At 31.9% G+C, this 14,368-nt stretch overlaps 1 protein-coding gene across 1 annotated transcript; it reads left to right on the forward strand.

Annotated features, from left to right (window-relative positions):
• Positions 1 to 11,545: 11,545 nt before the first annotated feature.
• Positions 11,546 to 12,502, forward strand: LOC114086348 (olfactory receptor 6C1-like). The gene has a single exon (XM_027927619.2). It carries the CDS (start codon positions 11,546 to 11,548, stop codon positions 12,500 to 12,502), a length of 957 nt encoding a protein of 318 aa, XP_027783420.2.
• The last annotated feature ends 1,866 nt before the right edge of the window (positions 12,503 to 14,368 follow it).

Here is a 14,368-nt window from a genome sequence, read left to right on the forward strand (position 1 = left end):
TATGCTGTTGGAACATGAATAAGAAAATTCAATATGATTATTTATTACATTAGTTTGTATGTATAATATTTCACCCATTGAATATTTATATCTTATTAGGTTTCATGTGTCTATCTACTCTTCTCTGTTCTTTCTGAGTGGATTTTCCTAATTTCGATGAATAGATTGTCTTCTTTAATCCAGAATATTAAATTCTATCTTGACTTAGAAATGTCTATTCTCTTAAAGGGTAGTTTTATACATTGAAAATTTTTGCAAGAGAACCTTGCTAGACATACTTAGTTCAATATTTTAATATATGTGTTAATTGCTAAGCATTGCATCTGCTCTTAAGTATTTTGCATTGCTAAAATTGTCAGAGACACAAAACATGATCATTTATTATGTAATGTAATTGCTGTTGTGATAGAAAAGTAGTAGAAAATCAAAGAAATTTTAAAGTTCAAGGTAAACTTCCAAGAAGAATCAGTATTTATGTTGAACATTGAAAGATGGATAAGGAAAATAAAAATGTAAGGACGTTGTGATGAGAGCTATAACATATTAAAGGAATGGATATTCTACTGAAAACTTTTCTCCTGTGGATTTGTAATAATTAAGAATAAGTTAAACCTAAACATGAATAGTTGTCATTTGAGGTAAAAAAAAATAAACTCCAGGCTTTGGTTCTAACTTTACCATTTCTGAACACTACAGGTGAAACTATTTCATGAAAGAAATTCAACCTACAATTCATTTATATCTTGGTTTGGAAAAATATTTATATATTTAAAGGATGTGTATAAAATCACCTCCATCAGCCACTGAAAGAAACGATACACTGATGATTTTTAGTCACTGTAGATTAGGACCTGTTCTGAATTTCATATAAATGAAACTATGGTTTGAATTTCATGTCTGACTTCTTTTGTTCAATATAACAAAGTTCACCCATGCTATTGGATGCATTCATATCTTCTTCTTTATGCTGATGTAATTTAGCAACATGTCTCCTGTTCTTTTGAAATTGCCAGTTTTTCCTCACTTGATCCAATAGTTTGGTGTTTCATTGTCTGAGGAATCTCTCCACAAAAGTAAATTATTTCCTTGATTAGTGTGAAAAGTGAGTAAATTGAAATGCCAATCCCTGAAAATTTCTATCCTTACATATGTCCTTTTGAAATAAAATCTCTCAAAATGAAATTAATAATAATGGACTTCTTATTTTTTGATGATTCCACTCTCCAATTCCCATCATCCAGGCAGAGAAGCTTAAAAAATTGTCTCTCAAGGAAAAGAAGAAGTAACTGTAACCCTAACCCTAACCCTAGTGGACCACGGGCCCACTTCACCTGAAAATAAACTTGATAACTTGTTTTTATAATTCAACAGACTCCAAGACTCAACTTGGTTTTGAAGACCTGAGGGAGCCAAAAGCCAAAGTATGAGTATTGATGACAGGATGTTGAGCAAACTAATACTTAAGATTTCAGGATGGAGGTCTGCAAAGAAGGTGAGGCAGGTGTGAATGGGAAATGGCAATGCATTTCATAATTTCTGAGACAGTATTTACCCAAAGCCTTAGCAGTAAAGTAGGTAATTCCCAAACACTTAGTGAGAAGATACTCTGGATGTCACATTGGCTCAGCTGCCTGACTACAAACACCTCTGGGGAACAATAAACTTTGCTTTTTTTTCCTACTTTCAAGTTTTTCACAAAGTCCTCTCCTGGTTTTAACTTACCATAGTGAGAAGGAAACACTGGGAAATGGCCTCCCAGTTGGTCCTCTGCTCTTAGAGAATAGCTAGAAAGGTCATGTGTGATGTTGACTCAGCAATATATAGTTCAATGGAGATTCTATAAAACCAAAGCTATGGTATTAGAGAGTGCAAATCATTGCTTTTTATTGCTGACTCTACTCAAAGAATGATGTCAGTGTTGTGGACAGGCTGGAAGGAATGAGATGCATTTTTCATCTTCTTGTTCAATTTAAACCAATTATAAGGACTGTTTGAAGTTTCTGTCAATTATGAATGCTTACATCCATGAAATCTACTCATGCTATTTCAGATGCCTTTGATGTCCTGGTTGGTGAGCGTAGTTTTAGAGGGCATAGAAGATGATTTCTGATGCAGGGAAGAATCAGAAAAAGAGCAACAATCATAAGCATATATATTACTATTAAAGCAATTTAATTTTTCCAAGCCAAAACAGGTCTAGATTTTAAGATCTATATGTGTCCCTTGTAGAACAATATCTCAACTCCAAGCTCTTCTGGGACAAATTCTTCTCAGTCATCAAATCACAAATTCTGGGAACAAACCTATGCTCATTCTTTCATTCATAACCTCACCAAACAGCTATCTAGGAACTTGTATCATACTAGACAAAATAGGCATGCTCCTGGAAATTGAATGTTGATAGTTTCATTGACAGTAGATTGAGATCCATAAAATAAAATGCTAAAACACATGATAGAGAATTCTATTTGGGATTCTTTGTGTTTTGCAGATACAAGTCCTTTTTCAGATATGCAATTTTCATATATATTTTCTACATTGTGACTTGTACTTCCATTCACGAATAATGTGTTTTGAAAAGCATAATGTTGATTATTTATATTTATCAATTATTTTTCTTTATGGCTCATGTTTCAATTTAGCCCAAGATAACATCTACTGTCAGTTTTGTGTTTATCTGGAAGTTTTATAACTTTATTTTTATAGGTATGATTTATTTGAGTTTTATATATGGTATGAGTTACTGATCATGTGAATAGCCATTTTTTTTCAGATATTATTTGTTTAAAGATACCCATAGAGAAAAATATTTATCATGTTGGCAATTTTAATAGTTCCAAGAATAAAAACACTAATCTATACAAACTCACATGATTGAGAGAAAATTACAAGACATAATTTATCAAATGCCATACTATACATGCCTTGTTATCATAAATATTGTTTCATAATGTGCTAAAAATTTAGCTTAAAACTGAGCATTATTACATTGACCATAAACTAAAACTTAATGAAGTACTATGGTAAATAATTAGAGGATTTTTTCTGCTACTGTCCATGTTTTGTAAAACTAGAGAATGAACAGAGAGAGGTGATGATAACCTTTGTGTATCAATAAAAACTCACATCAGTTTTGTTATGCATATATTTGTCTTTGAAATGTGATCATGATAATGAAGAAGATAAACATGATGATAAAAATGAAGATATGTAGATGTTCCTAATAATACAAGCACACTTACAAAGGGTGAAGAAAGTTAAGAGATCATGGGACATGAGCAAAGACAAATACATGAAAGAGTATTTTCGTAGTGAAAATCAAATGATGTTATAATTTAAATTAGGAATGTGTAATACAGTTATACCAGACAAAAGCACCAAAATCACACACTGGAGAAAAGATAGCCTCTTCAACAAATGGCTGGGTAAACTGGAAATCCATATGTAATAGAATGAAAGTTAACTCCCATCTCTCACCCTGAACAAAAATCATCTCTAAGTGGATCAAGGACCCAGGAATCAGAATAGAAACCTGCACATACTAGAGGAAAATGTAGGCCCAACAGTTCAACATTTTGGCACAGGAACTGACTTCTTTGACAAGAGTCCTAATGCACAATAAATAAAGAATCAATACATGGGTTGGCATCCAACTAACAAACTTCTTTATAGCAAAGGAAACAATCAAGAGCATGAAGAGAGAGCCTATAGAGTGAGAGAACATCTTTGCTACCTGCACCTCACATAGAGTATTAATTCCTAGGATATGTAAAAAAAAAACCTCAAAAAGCTTAACACCAAATAAACAAACAAAACAAAACAAAATTAGAAAAGAAAAAAAAATAAAAACAAACAAAAACAAATAACCCAATTAACAAATGGGCAAAAGAACTAAGCGGACACTTCTCAAAAGAAGAAATGTGAATGATCAACAAATATATAAAAAACATGTTTAAGATCTCTATCAATTAGAAATTGCAAGTGAAAACTACAGAGATTCCATCACACTCCAGAAAGAATGGCAATTATCAAGAATATAAGTAACAACAAATGATGGTGAGGATGTGGGAAAAAGGGAACAGTCATGTATTGTTGTTGGGACTGAAAATTGGTGCAACCTTTCTGGAGAGCAGTATAGAGATTCCTCCAAAAACTAGAAATGGAACCACCATTGACCCACTCCATCGCATATATCCAAAGTATTTTAAATCAGTGTACTACAGTAACACAGCCCCATCAATGTTTATAGCAGCACAATTCACAATAGCTAAGTTATGTAAGCAACCTAGATGCCCCATCAACAGATGAATGGATAAAGGAAATGATGGAGTATTACTCAGCTGTAAACAATGACTTTAGGGCTGGGGTTGTGGCTCAAGCGGTAATGTGCTCGCCTGGCATGCGTGGGGCGCTGGGTTCGATCCTCAGCACCATATAAAATAAAATATAAAGATGTTGTGTCCACTGAAAAATAAATATTAAAAACTTCTCTCTCTCTCTCTCTCTCTCTCTCTCTCTCTCTCTCTCTCTCTCTCTTCTCTCTCTCTCTCTCTCTAAAAAAAAAAAAAGAATGACTTTATGTCTTTTGCTGGTAAATGTATGGATCTGGAGACTATCATGCTAAGTGAAATAATCCAATCCCCCCAAAATGAAGGTTTAATATTTTTGATGATATGTAGAAGCTAAATCACAATAAATGTGTGAGAAGGGAATCAGAGAAGCTCAGTAGGTTATACAAAGGAGAATGAAAGGAAGGGATTTGGGAAAGGAATAAGGAAGACAGTAGAATCAATCTAATAAAATTTTTCTAAGTACACATATTAAAATACCTAAGTGAACCCACCATTGTCCCCATACACAAGAATGGGGTCTTAATTGAAATAAGATATATTCCATCCTTATATAATTTTATCAAAATAGATTCTACTCTCATTTTTAACTAAGAAGACCCAATTTAAAACAGGTGTATACTGGGCTTTTAGAAAGTGGAGAGGAGATTTATATAAAATTCGAATTTGAAAACAAATCACTTTTCTAGATGACATGAAAAAAAATTGTAATAATTGAAAAATGAAATAGTCCTTGTCAGAATTGCCGTGTACTATGGAATAAAGGGACTGAGGCACAAGTAATTATTGATCTGAGTTCACATACACTTCTACTTTCACACTTGGAAGGCATTCCTGGGAGATCCAATTGAAAATGTACAATAAGAAGTAAATTTACCAAGGACCCAGGAATATAATTTTCAAATTTTGGGGGGTTATTCCTGATACAGTTACAGGGAATGTGAGTTATGCCCCAGGGCCTGATATGTGAGCACAGTGGCACATTCATTCCTGTATCACTCTCTCTAAACAAAGTGAGGATTCTGTCCTGTGGAGAAAAACTTTCAAAGTCTAGGGATACTAGGACAGAAAGCTTTGTGATTTTATTATAGACATAAGTTAATAAAATATTCCAAATGAAAAAACTAGACTTTTTGTAATTAGTTATGATTTTAAATCTGTAACATAATTCATAAAGCTCAGCTAAAAGTTGTTGTTTTTGTTTGTTTATTTTTTGCTTTATGAGACACTCACATACTGTTACTGTCTCATATAAATTTATACATGTGTTTAAATATATACATGTTTAAATATATAATTTCAATATATACATGTGTTTAAAATTAGGCAAATATTTCTAAAGTATTGCTTCCATAGTTGTATATTACAGTAAATCATGACCCTCTTATTGCCCACTGTCCCCCAACCTTTCCTTTCGAACTTCAGTAGTAATGTGTATATGTTTATATTCCTTTGAGTTTTGTTTACATTCTTCTTCTGGCAGTCTTCACTGAATTGGTCCCTTGAGTCAGTGACAGAGAAAATGGATAAAAATATTAAGTAGCTCATGATATATAAAATTTTTATAGAAACCACATCAAACCATTTTAAAGCACTTCTGGTACTGTTTCTATTTTATATTTTTGCTTCTTTCTCATGATCTATAGTCAAAGAGATATATCTGCTCTGGATAAAATGGAAAAAAATAAGATAAAATTTTTGACAATATAAAAATTGACTTGTATTTTAAGTGATACATAACCTGCAACAATTAAAATAAGCATACTAGTTCAGTAGAAGAAAGAGGGAATGTTTTTAGGAATACTGGCTTTCCCGGATTACAACAAAGCCATTGTCTATTTATTTATTATTCCAGTCATTCTGGTTATTAGTAAAACTGGATAAAAACCAGAGGTAAGTTGGATACACAGAGAATAGAGGAAGACTGTCAAATCTCAGCATTGATTCAATCCTTAACAGCTCAACTTTTAATCAAGGTTAAATAGAATATACTCAGGTATATTTTGAAACTTGACATATTAAAAGTCATAAAATGGTTAGCATGTTTTGCTTTACTTAATATATTCATTTTCTATTGATTAAAAGCAGAAAATTACTATTCGTATCTCTGTATTTTAAATTGAATAGCGACTTGTAGTACTGTGTTAAAAGAATAGACTTGAGTTGTACATAGTCTGAGAGTGTATTCCACATTTGCTAGCTGTGTGGATTAATGGAAATTTTACAATTTTGAGTCTCAATGTTTCTTTAGGAATAGGTGGAACAATTTCACATTTGTGTTATGATAACTGAGATGAGATAAAAAGTTTTCAGTCACTGGAATAAACTTTTGTTTAGTAAACCACAATTACTATTAGTATCCTTCCAAGAGTTGAGAATTAATTCCAACCAAAAGAAAAATCATCATCACAGCTATTTTTAGAACCTAAGAACCACATGATTTATGCAGTACATTTGTTTACATGATTATATTTAATTCTCAAAAACAGTCTTGAAATTCCATTTGCATTTTAAGCAGAGATTGAAGCTTAATGAATTTAAGTAATGCATCCAAAGTCCCCAATCCATTGCATGACACATCTGTATTTTTTATCTACATCTAAAACCTAAGCTCATACCTAATGTAATAAAGAATAATCTAATCATGTTCTGAGATGATTATTTCCTCTTCCTTTCTTGTTTAAATTATAGATAATTAGGTAATGAAATGAAAATATAAACACTGACACTGACACGAGTGTTAGTATTTATGAAATGATCATCAATTTAAATTCAATGATCTCTCTTTTCCCTTGATTTCTTTCTCTGTAAGCTGGTATGATTACAGAGAATTGAATCTGCCCATCATTACCGAAATTAATATATAAATTATTCTTATTTCTATTACTTTTTAGGCAAAAGTTTTCTAAAATAATTGAAAGAAACAGTAAAAATAAATTCTCATAAACAAGTGTTTTAACTACTTAGTTGGTGTTCCTAAGGAGTTTTTGCTTTATTCATGCTGACAGACTTTTTCAGGAACCATCATCTCCCATGTCCTGGCTCAGAGCCTGAAATGCCTAAGAAGTGTAAAAGTGCATTTTAGTGTGGTTACAGAGCTGAGCTAGAGATTGCCCACATGTCGAATTCAATAATTAGCTTGTTCTGTAATGTACTAACCTAGACACTGAACAGATCCTGAAATTTATAAAGTAGAAATAAAGTGTGACAGGATCAGATGCTCTATGAAACTTTACTAATGGTTTCCACTGGGGTTTAAGTGAAGAAAAGAGAATTGAGCAAATGAAATATTGAAAAACTAGAGTCTCAAAGTTATTGCATTACTAAAGAAGATTTCAACCCAGTGCAATATATATATATTTAACAAACAACCAAAAGAGAGAGAGAGAGAGAGAGAGAGAGAGAGAGAGAGAGAGAGAGAGAAAGGGGGTGGAGATCAGAAATCAAATGGAACCAAAGTCTTTTATCTCAGTCTCTAAAGAACATCCTTTGATCCTTCACACCTAATATATATTTTAGTATAGTGTTTCTAATTAAATATATTGCCCATATCATATTGGCTTTATTTATATGGTCATTATTAATATTCATTTGATAGTAGAGATTTGGAAAGTGCAAATTTTATTTAACAAGTTATAAATATCACTATTAAATTTCATTTTGAATGATTCAAAGAATCTATCTCAGATTCTTTGGAAAGAAAATAAGAATTAATTTTGATGTAATGTGTAAAATGAAATGAGAATTAAATAACCAAAAACATGTTCTTTCAGGAGAAAATATAGTTTACATTCATAAATAATAAACTAAAATGATGAGTTAGATCTCTGCAGATACCCACCATCCTCCATATAAACACATCCTTAGTTTAAGGATCAGGAATCATATATATTTTATTCAGTATTTAATTAATTTTCTTTCAAAGGAATAGAAATACTCATAATTTTATCATGCTCATTTTATATTAACAAATGAAAACAATCCATGGAATATTTACAAATTTTTATAGAAAAGCACAGTATACCACACTTAATTATTGATGTTCAATCTCCTACTGCTAGAGTTTATGAGTTTCTTTAAGTCTGTTTCTTTGGTCTTTGGAAACTTTCTATACAAATGTTCATTTTTGTGTGATGGGCTCACAAAGCCTTCTTTTGTTCATTTATATCATCCTTCACAGCTCCTCCTACATTTCTTCAGAACTTTAATTAGTAGCAAAAAATAGTGACTCATGATATTATTAATATTCACAAAAATGTTAAAATTAACAAAGATTAGAAAAATATATAGATATTCAATAAAGTTGGAAACAAGGATAAATAGAGTGCATTCATACATTTTACTATGGAATAGTAATAATGTAAATATATTTTTAAAAGCATGAGTTTCCCATATCAGTAAGTTATTATAAGAACTTTAAAATTGAGACTATCACCAAATCTGGTCTATTTGATGGGAAGGTAGTTTATTACTTCAAGGTATTATGAAAAACTCTTGATTTCAATAAAAACAAACACAAAGTAAAAGTAATATTACTGGAGGAGGCATAAAGAAAATTGAAAGAAATGTTACAAAAGTAATTTAGAAATAATGTTTAATGAAGTTTTTAAAAATTTATGTATCAATAAAATGTGATTTCCCTTACTTTTTTTTTTTGTTTTAAATTCATTCCATATAGGGACATTGAGCTAAGTGTTTAAGTATATCTTGTAAGGTAATGTGTGAAAATACATCTTATAAGAGAAAAATAAGACATAACTACTGCCCAGGCTAGAATAGAGCATAAAATAGGGAACTGAGCCTGATGGCAGCATTTGTTTCAACAACAAACTCAACATTAACTGGATGAATCTTTCTTTTAGCTTTGAAGATAAGATCCTGTCCTTTCAAGAATGAGTAGGGTAAGGACAGAGTTCACAGGAGACTTCAGCATAGTAAAGGTGTGGTGTGTTGGGAGGAAGGACTAGGGGTTCTTATAACATTATACAATGGATACTCCTCTTGTGATGGAAAGAGGTGATTTGGGATGTCATTACAATGAGCCACTCACAATGCTAGTTATAGCTTACTGAAAACTTCACAATCACTTCCAGAAAGATTATTACTAATGAGTATCAGAAAAACAAACTAGCCATGGATAATGTTAATATGCTGTGAATACATAATTTTCTCAGGTACAATGATCAAATCCTGCTAGGGATGGGAGTGTGTGTACAATCAGGTAATTCCTAGCCTATTGTTGTTATTCTTGTGTAATTCTCCTGGGATAAAATGTATTTGTTCCTATTTATCTAAGATAGCCTTTGACTCAGAACATCATCCTAATCCCAAGGTATTTTTCTCAGTGGTTAGAGAATATTTTCTGCATAGAAAATGTCTATACAATTTCCATTAAATGTTAAGCATATTTCCAAATTCTTCACATATATTAACTTATTTAAATCTTACAATTATCAAATGAGATTGATTTGTATTGTAGTTAAGGAAACTGAGCATAGAGCAGTGATTTTAAGACCTAAAGAGCAAATTGGATTTACAACCAGACATTCCCATTCTTTCATATGGAAATATCTTTGGTAATAACATTAAACTTCACCTCTAAGAAAGCATTAGAACTTATTATTTTTAAAGTAAAAATAAAAATGTTAAAGCAAGTTTTCTTGGGGTATGCTTGCCTATTTATCTAAGGCTATCCTCAAATATTAATAACAATAATAAGGATATATTGCTTCAATTAGAAAAGGAAATAAGTTGACTAGTAATAAACAACATAAAAGTGACACAAGTAGACTAAAATGTCATAAAATCTTGCAAGAGCTTTACATTCAATAAACCTCAGATTCAAACCTTCCAGTGTTCATTGTTTCCTGCTTTTTTCTCCCCTCTATCCTTCACACCTAGGCTGCTTATGGAAATGGCATCAGGATTTCCAACTTCCAATGAGATAGGAGGAAGAATTGGAAAGTTTATTAGCATTAGTAAATGTTAGTGGATGGCTAAGGATAAAAAAACTCACTTTAAATAATTATATGTCTTTTCCATTTTTGGTAATTTTCAATGAAACTAAACTATTACATAAGGGGAAATGTCTATAGAGATTGGAGCATGTCCTAAAAGGAAGATATTTTGTAGACCCAGGTATGAAAGATGAGACGTAACATTTGGAATCAGAAAAGTCTGGCTAAAACCTTAGTTAGCCCTACCATTTCAAGCTGTATAATACCAAATTATTTTCTTATTATCTTTAAACTTATTTTATGCACACATATTAATTACACATGTTAATGAAATTCAATGTGATATTTCTGTAGATGTATACAACATTCATTGATCATACTCAACAACCCTTCTTCTACTGTCCCATCAACCCATCCCTGCATCCTTCCTAATTGCTACTAATCACTATTCTACTTGGTTGTTTATTTTGTTTTGTTTTGTTTTTTAGATTCCGCATATGAGAGAGTACAGTGATACTTGTTTTCCTGGGTCTAGCATATTTCACTAAAAATTATGCACTTCATTCCATCCATTTTGCTGCAAATGATTTCATTCTTCTTTGTGGCTGAATACTACTACTTTGAGTATACATACTACATTTTATACATCCATTCCTCTGATGAAGAGCACCTAGGTCCTTAATATTTTACAATTGTGAGTTGTGCCACTATAAACATGGGCACCCAGGTATATCTTTAGTATAATGACTTCATTTCTTTTTTATATATACCCTGTAGTAGCATGGCTGGATCATTTGGTAGTTCTATTTTCAGTTTTTTAGCACCTATGTGCTATCCTTTATAGTGGCTATACTAATTTACATTCTTACCAGCAGTTTATAAGAATTCTTTCTCCACATATTATCCTCAGTATTTCCTCGTGTGTGTGTGTGTGTGTGTGTGTGTGTGTGTTTGACAATAACCATTCTAACGTGGTGAGAGGACACCTCACTGGAGTATTGATACTAAAGCAGTGTTTAATCTACCTTAACCAAAGAGTTTTTCACTGTAAGAGTGGAAATTAAAGGGTCGTTGTCATTATCAGGTGGCTTTCCATTTCCCTTGAAGGTGGAAATGGCATAATATTTCAGCAAAATTCCAGCTTCACACTGGGATATTTATTAATCATCAACCCAAGTTTTTTGTTTGTGCTTTCTCCTATAGGTTTGACAAGAGCAAACATAAACAACTGAAAACCAGATGAGAAACCACACAGAAATAAGATCATTTATCCTCCTGGGCCTGTCAGATGATCCCAGGCTCCAGGTGGTAATATTCATCTTTCTCTTCCTCACCTACATGCTCAGCATCACTGGGAACCTGACCATTATCACCCTTACTCTGCTGGATCCTCATCTTCAGACTCCCATGTATTTCTTCCTCAGGAATTTCTCTCTATTGGAAGTCTCATTCACAACTGTCAGTATACCCAAGTTCCTAAGTACCATTATTTCAGGAGATAAAACCATTTCTTTTAACAACTGTATAGCTCAGTTATTTTTTTTCATTCTCTTGGGAGTCACTGAATTTTACCTTCTGGCTGCCATGTCCTATGATCGCTACATTGCCATCTGCAAACCTCTGCACTACATGACCATCATGAATCGCAAAGTCTGCACAATGCTTGTCTTTGCTTCCTGGCTGGCCTCGTTTTTAATCATCCTCCCTTTGCTCATGATGCTGCTACACCTTGATTATTGTAGGTCCAACATCATTGACCATTTTACCTGTGATTACTTCCCCCTCCTCCAACTTTCTTGTTCCGACACTAAATTCCTAGAGATAATGGGGTTTTCCTGTGCTGTGTTTACTCTGATGGTCACTTTGGCCTTAATAATTCTGTCCTACATATATATCATCAGAACGATTTTGAAGATTCCTTCTACTACTCAGAGGACAAAGGCCTTTTCCACGTGTTCTTCCCACATGATTGTCATCTCCATCTCTTATGGCAGCTGCATTTTTATGTACATTAAACCCTCAGCAAGAGAGAGAGTGTCTCTGAGCAAGGGAGTGGCTGTGCTAAACACCTCAGTGGCTCCTATGCTCAATCCCTTTATTTACAGCCTGAGGAATCAGCAGGTCAAGCAAGCCTTCATGAACATGGCAAGGAAGATTGTGTTTTTTACAAGTACAAGGAAAGACGTGGTGTCTTGAGGTAAAGGCACATTAATGTGTAATTAAAAGTACAAAAGAATGAAATTTCAGTAGCCAATTCAAATAAGCATTTCCCTCTCTGTCCTTCTTGTTCATTTACTCTTTTTTCCTAACAAGTTCATTGTAATATTTGTTTAATATATGTCTCACAAAATTTAAATTATTTTTGAGTAACTTTCTGACACCATGGTTTTCTGGTGCTTGTTTATTACAACTTCTCAAGCAATAATTATTTTACAAAGAAAACTGCAATTTGAGTTGTGGTCAGGACAAAAAGATACATATACAAGTGACACAAATTACAAATATTTATATATTTTATTTAATACACACCAAAATATAAATTGTAATTTTATTTATATTCTACAGAAATTTCCTTGTACTTTTTTCCAGGAAACATCTTAAATGCTACTTAAGTGAATGAAAACTGTAAATTTTACTCATTTAAAAACCAAGAAATGGTCTAGGGTTGGAGCTCGATGGTAAAGGACTTGCATGACATGTGCAAGGTCCAACTTTAGTCCCCAGCACCACAAAAATAATGATAATAATAACAATAGTTCATAAGTTAAAAATTAAAATAAACCAAGAAAATGCTGCTTGTCTATTCACAAAGTAGCATTGACCATTAATAATGCATCTCTAGATTTAGATGCTAAATAGACTTTCATATTTACAAACCCTACAATCTCTCAGTAGATGCATAGGTAGACACTCATAAAAATATATACATACATACGTATATATATATATACACACACAAGGACATAATGAACAGATACTATAGAAATAATGAAGGAATAAGCATTGGATACATGGGATAAATTTATTTTCTGAAATTCCATTGTGATTAAGCTGTTTTCTGAATATGAGATGCCTGTGTTTGCATGTATATATGTGTATATATGTGTGTATATATATATGTGTATATATAAATATGTATATGCTCCTTAAAAATAATTAAAAACATGATATATAAGTGTACATACGCATATATATGAAATCTCTTAACATATAGCTCTTTTGAACATATTATATGCGTGAAAAAATTTATACATATGGGTATAGGTATCCTTATGTTTTGGACTTAGAAACAGGGCATGTAATCAAATTAGTAGATACTTAATTAAAATTTTGAAAATTTCTGTCTTGTAAAAAATAAAAGCTTCATTGCAAAGAAAAATATTCCATTATATATAAAGTCATGATTTCATTTGTTAAAATTTCTATTCCACACATTATGCTTAAAATACTTAAAAAGTTTTTAATAAATATGTGGCTGTGTCTGTGTGTATGAAAAACTTTAGAATATGGATACTGAGAAGTATTCTAACATGTGAGAAAACCTACTGTAATTCTCATCAATGAGGTACATTTTTAATGTTATAATCAATTGAGAGATTGAGTTTGAAATTTGCTGAAAGAGATAAAATGGGATTCCAAATTTTGGAGGAAAATTGTACATGATTTGTAAATTACATTTCTTCCAAATGAATTGCAATTTTTATGTTAGGAAGTAAATATTTGAAAAACCTATCTTTCTATAACCTCAAAGCACATATTTCCCCACAAATAAATAAGGAATATTATCAAATAAATGAAGCATAAATAACATTATGAGGATGAAAACAAATCTGTATGTAGATCGCATAGAATAATTACCTATACTAATGACTACCAGCAATTATTATAATTTTCTCTAGACACAGTGAGATAGTTTTGAACAGTTTCAGATAAAATTTGTTATTGGAATAAGAAAACTTAATGTAAGATCTAATCACATTGGCAAATTTTAAAATCACAATACAGCATGATTAAATAGAGGCACAATATTGTACAGCAGATCTCTAGAATTTATTCATCTTG

This window comes from Marmota flaviventris, chromosome 3 (assembly GCF_047511675.1).
Source record: "Marmota flaviventris isolate mMarFla1 chromosome 3, mMarFla1.hap1, whole genome shotgun sequence".
Classification (NCBI taxonomy): Eukaryota; Metazoa; Chordata; class Mammalia; order Rodentia; family Sciuridae; genus Marmota; species Marmota flaviventris.

Bases quoted from the DNA above. Each gene is read 5' to 3' on its own strand.
- LOC114086348 (XM_027927619.2), top strand. From the start codon at position 11,546: ATGAGAAACCACACAGAAATAAGATCATTTATCCTCCTGGGCCTGTCA.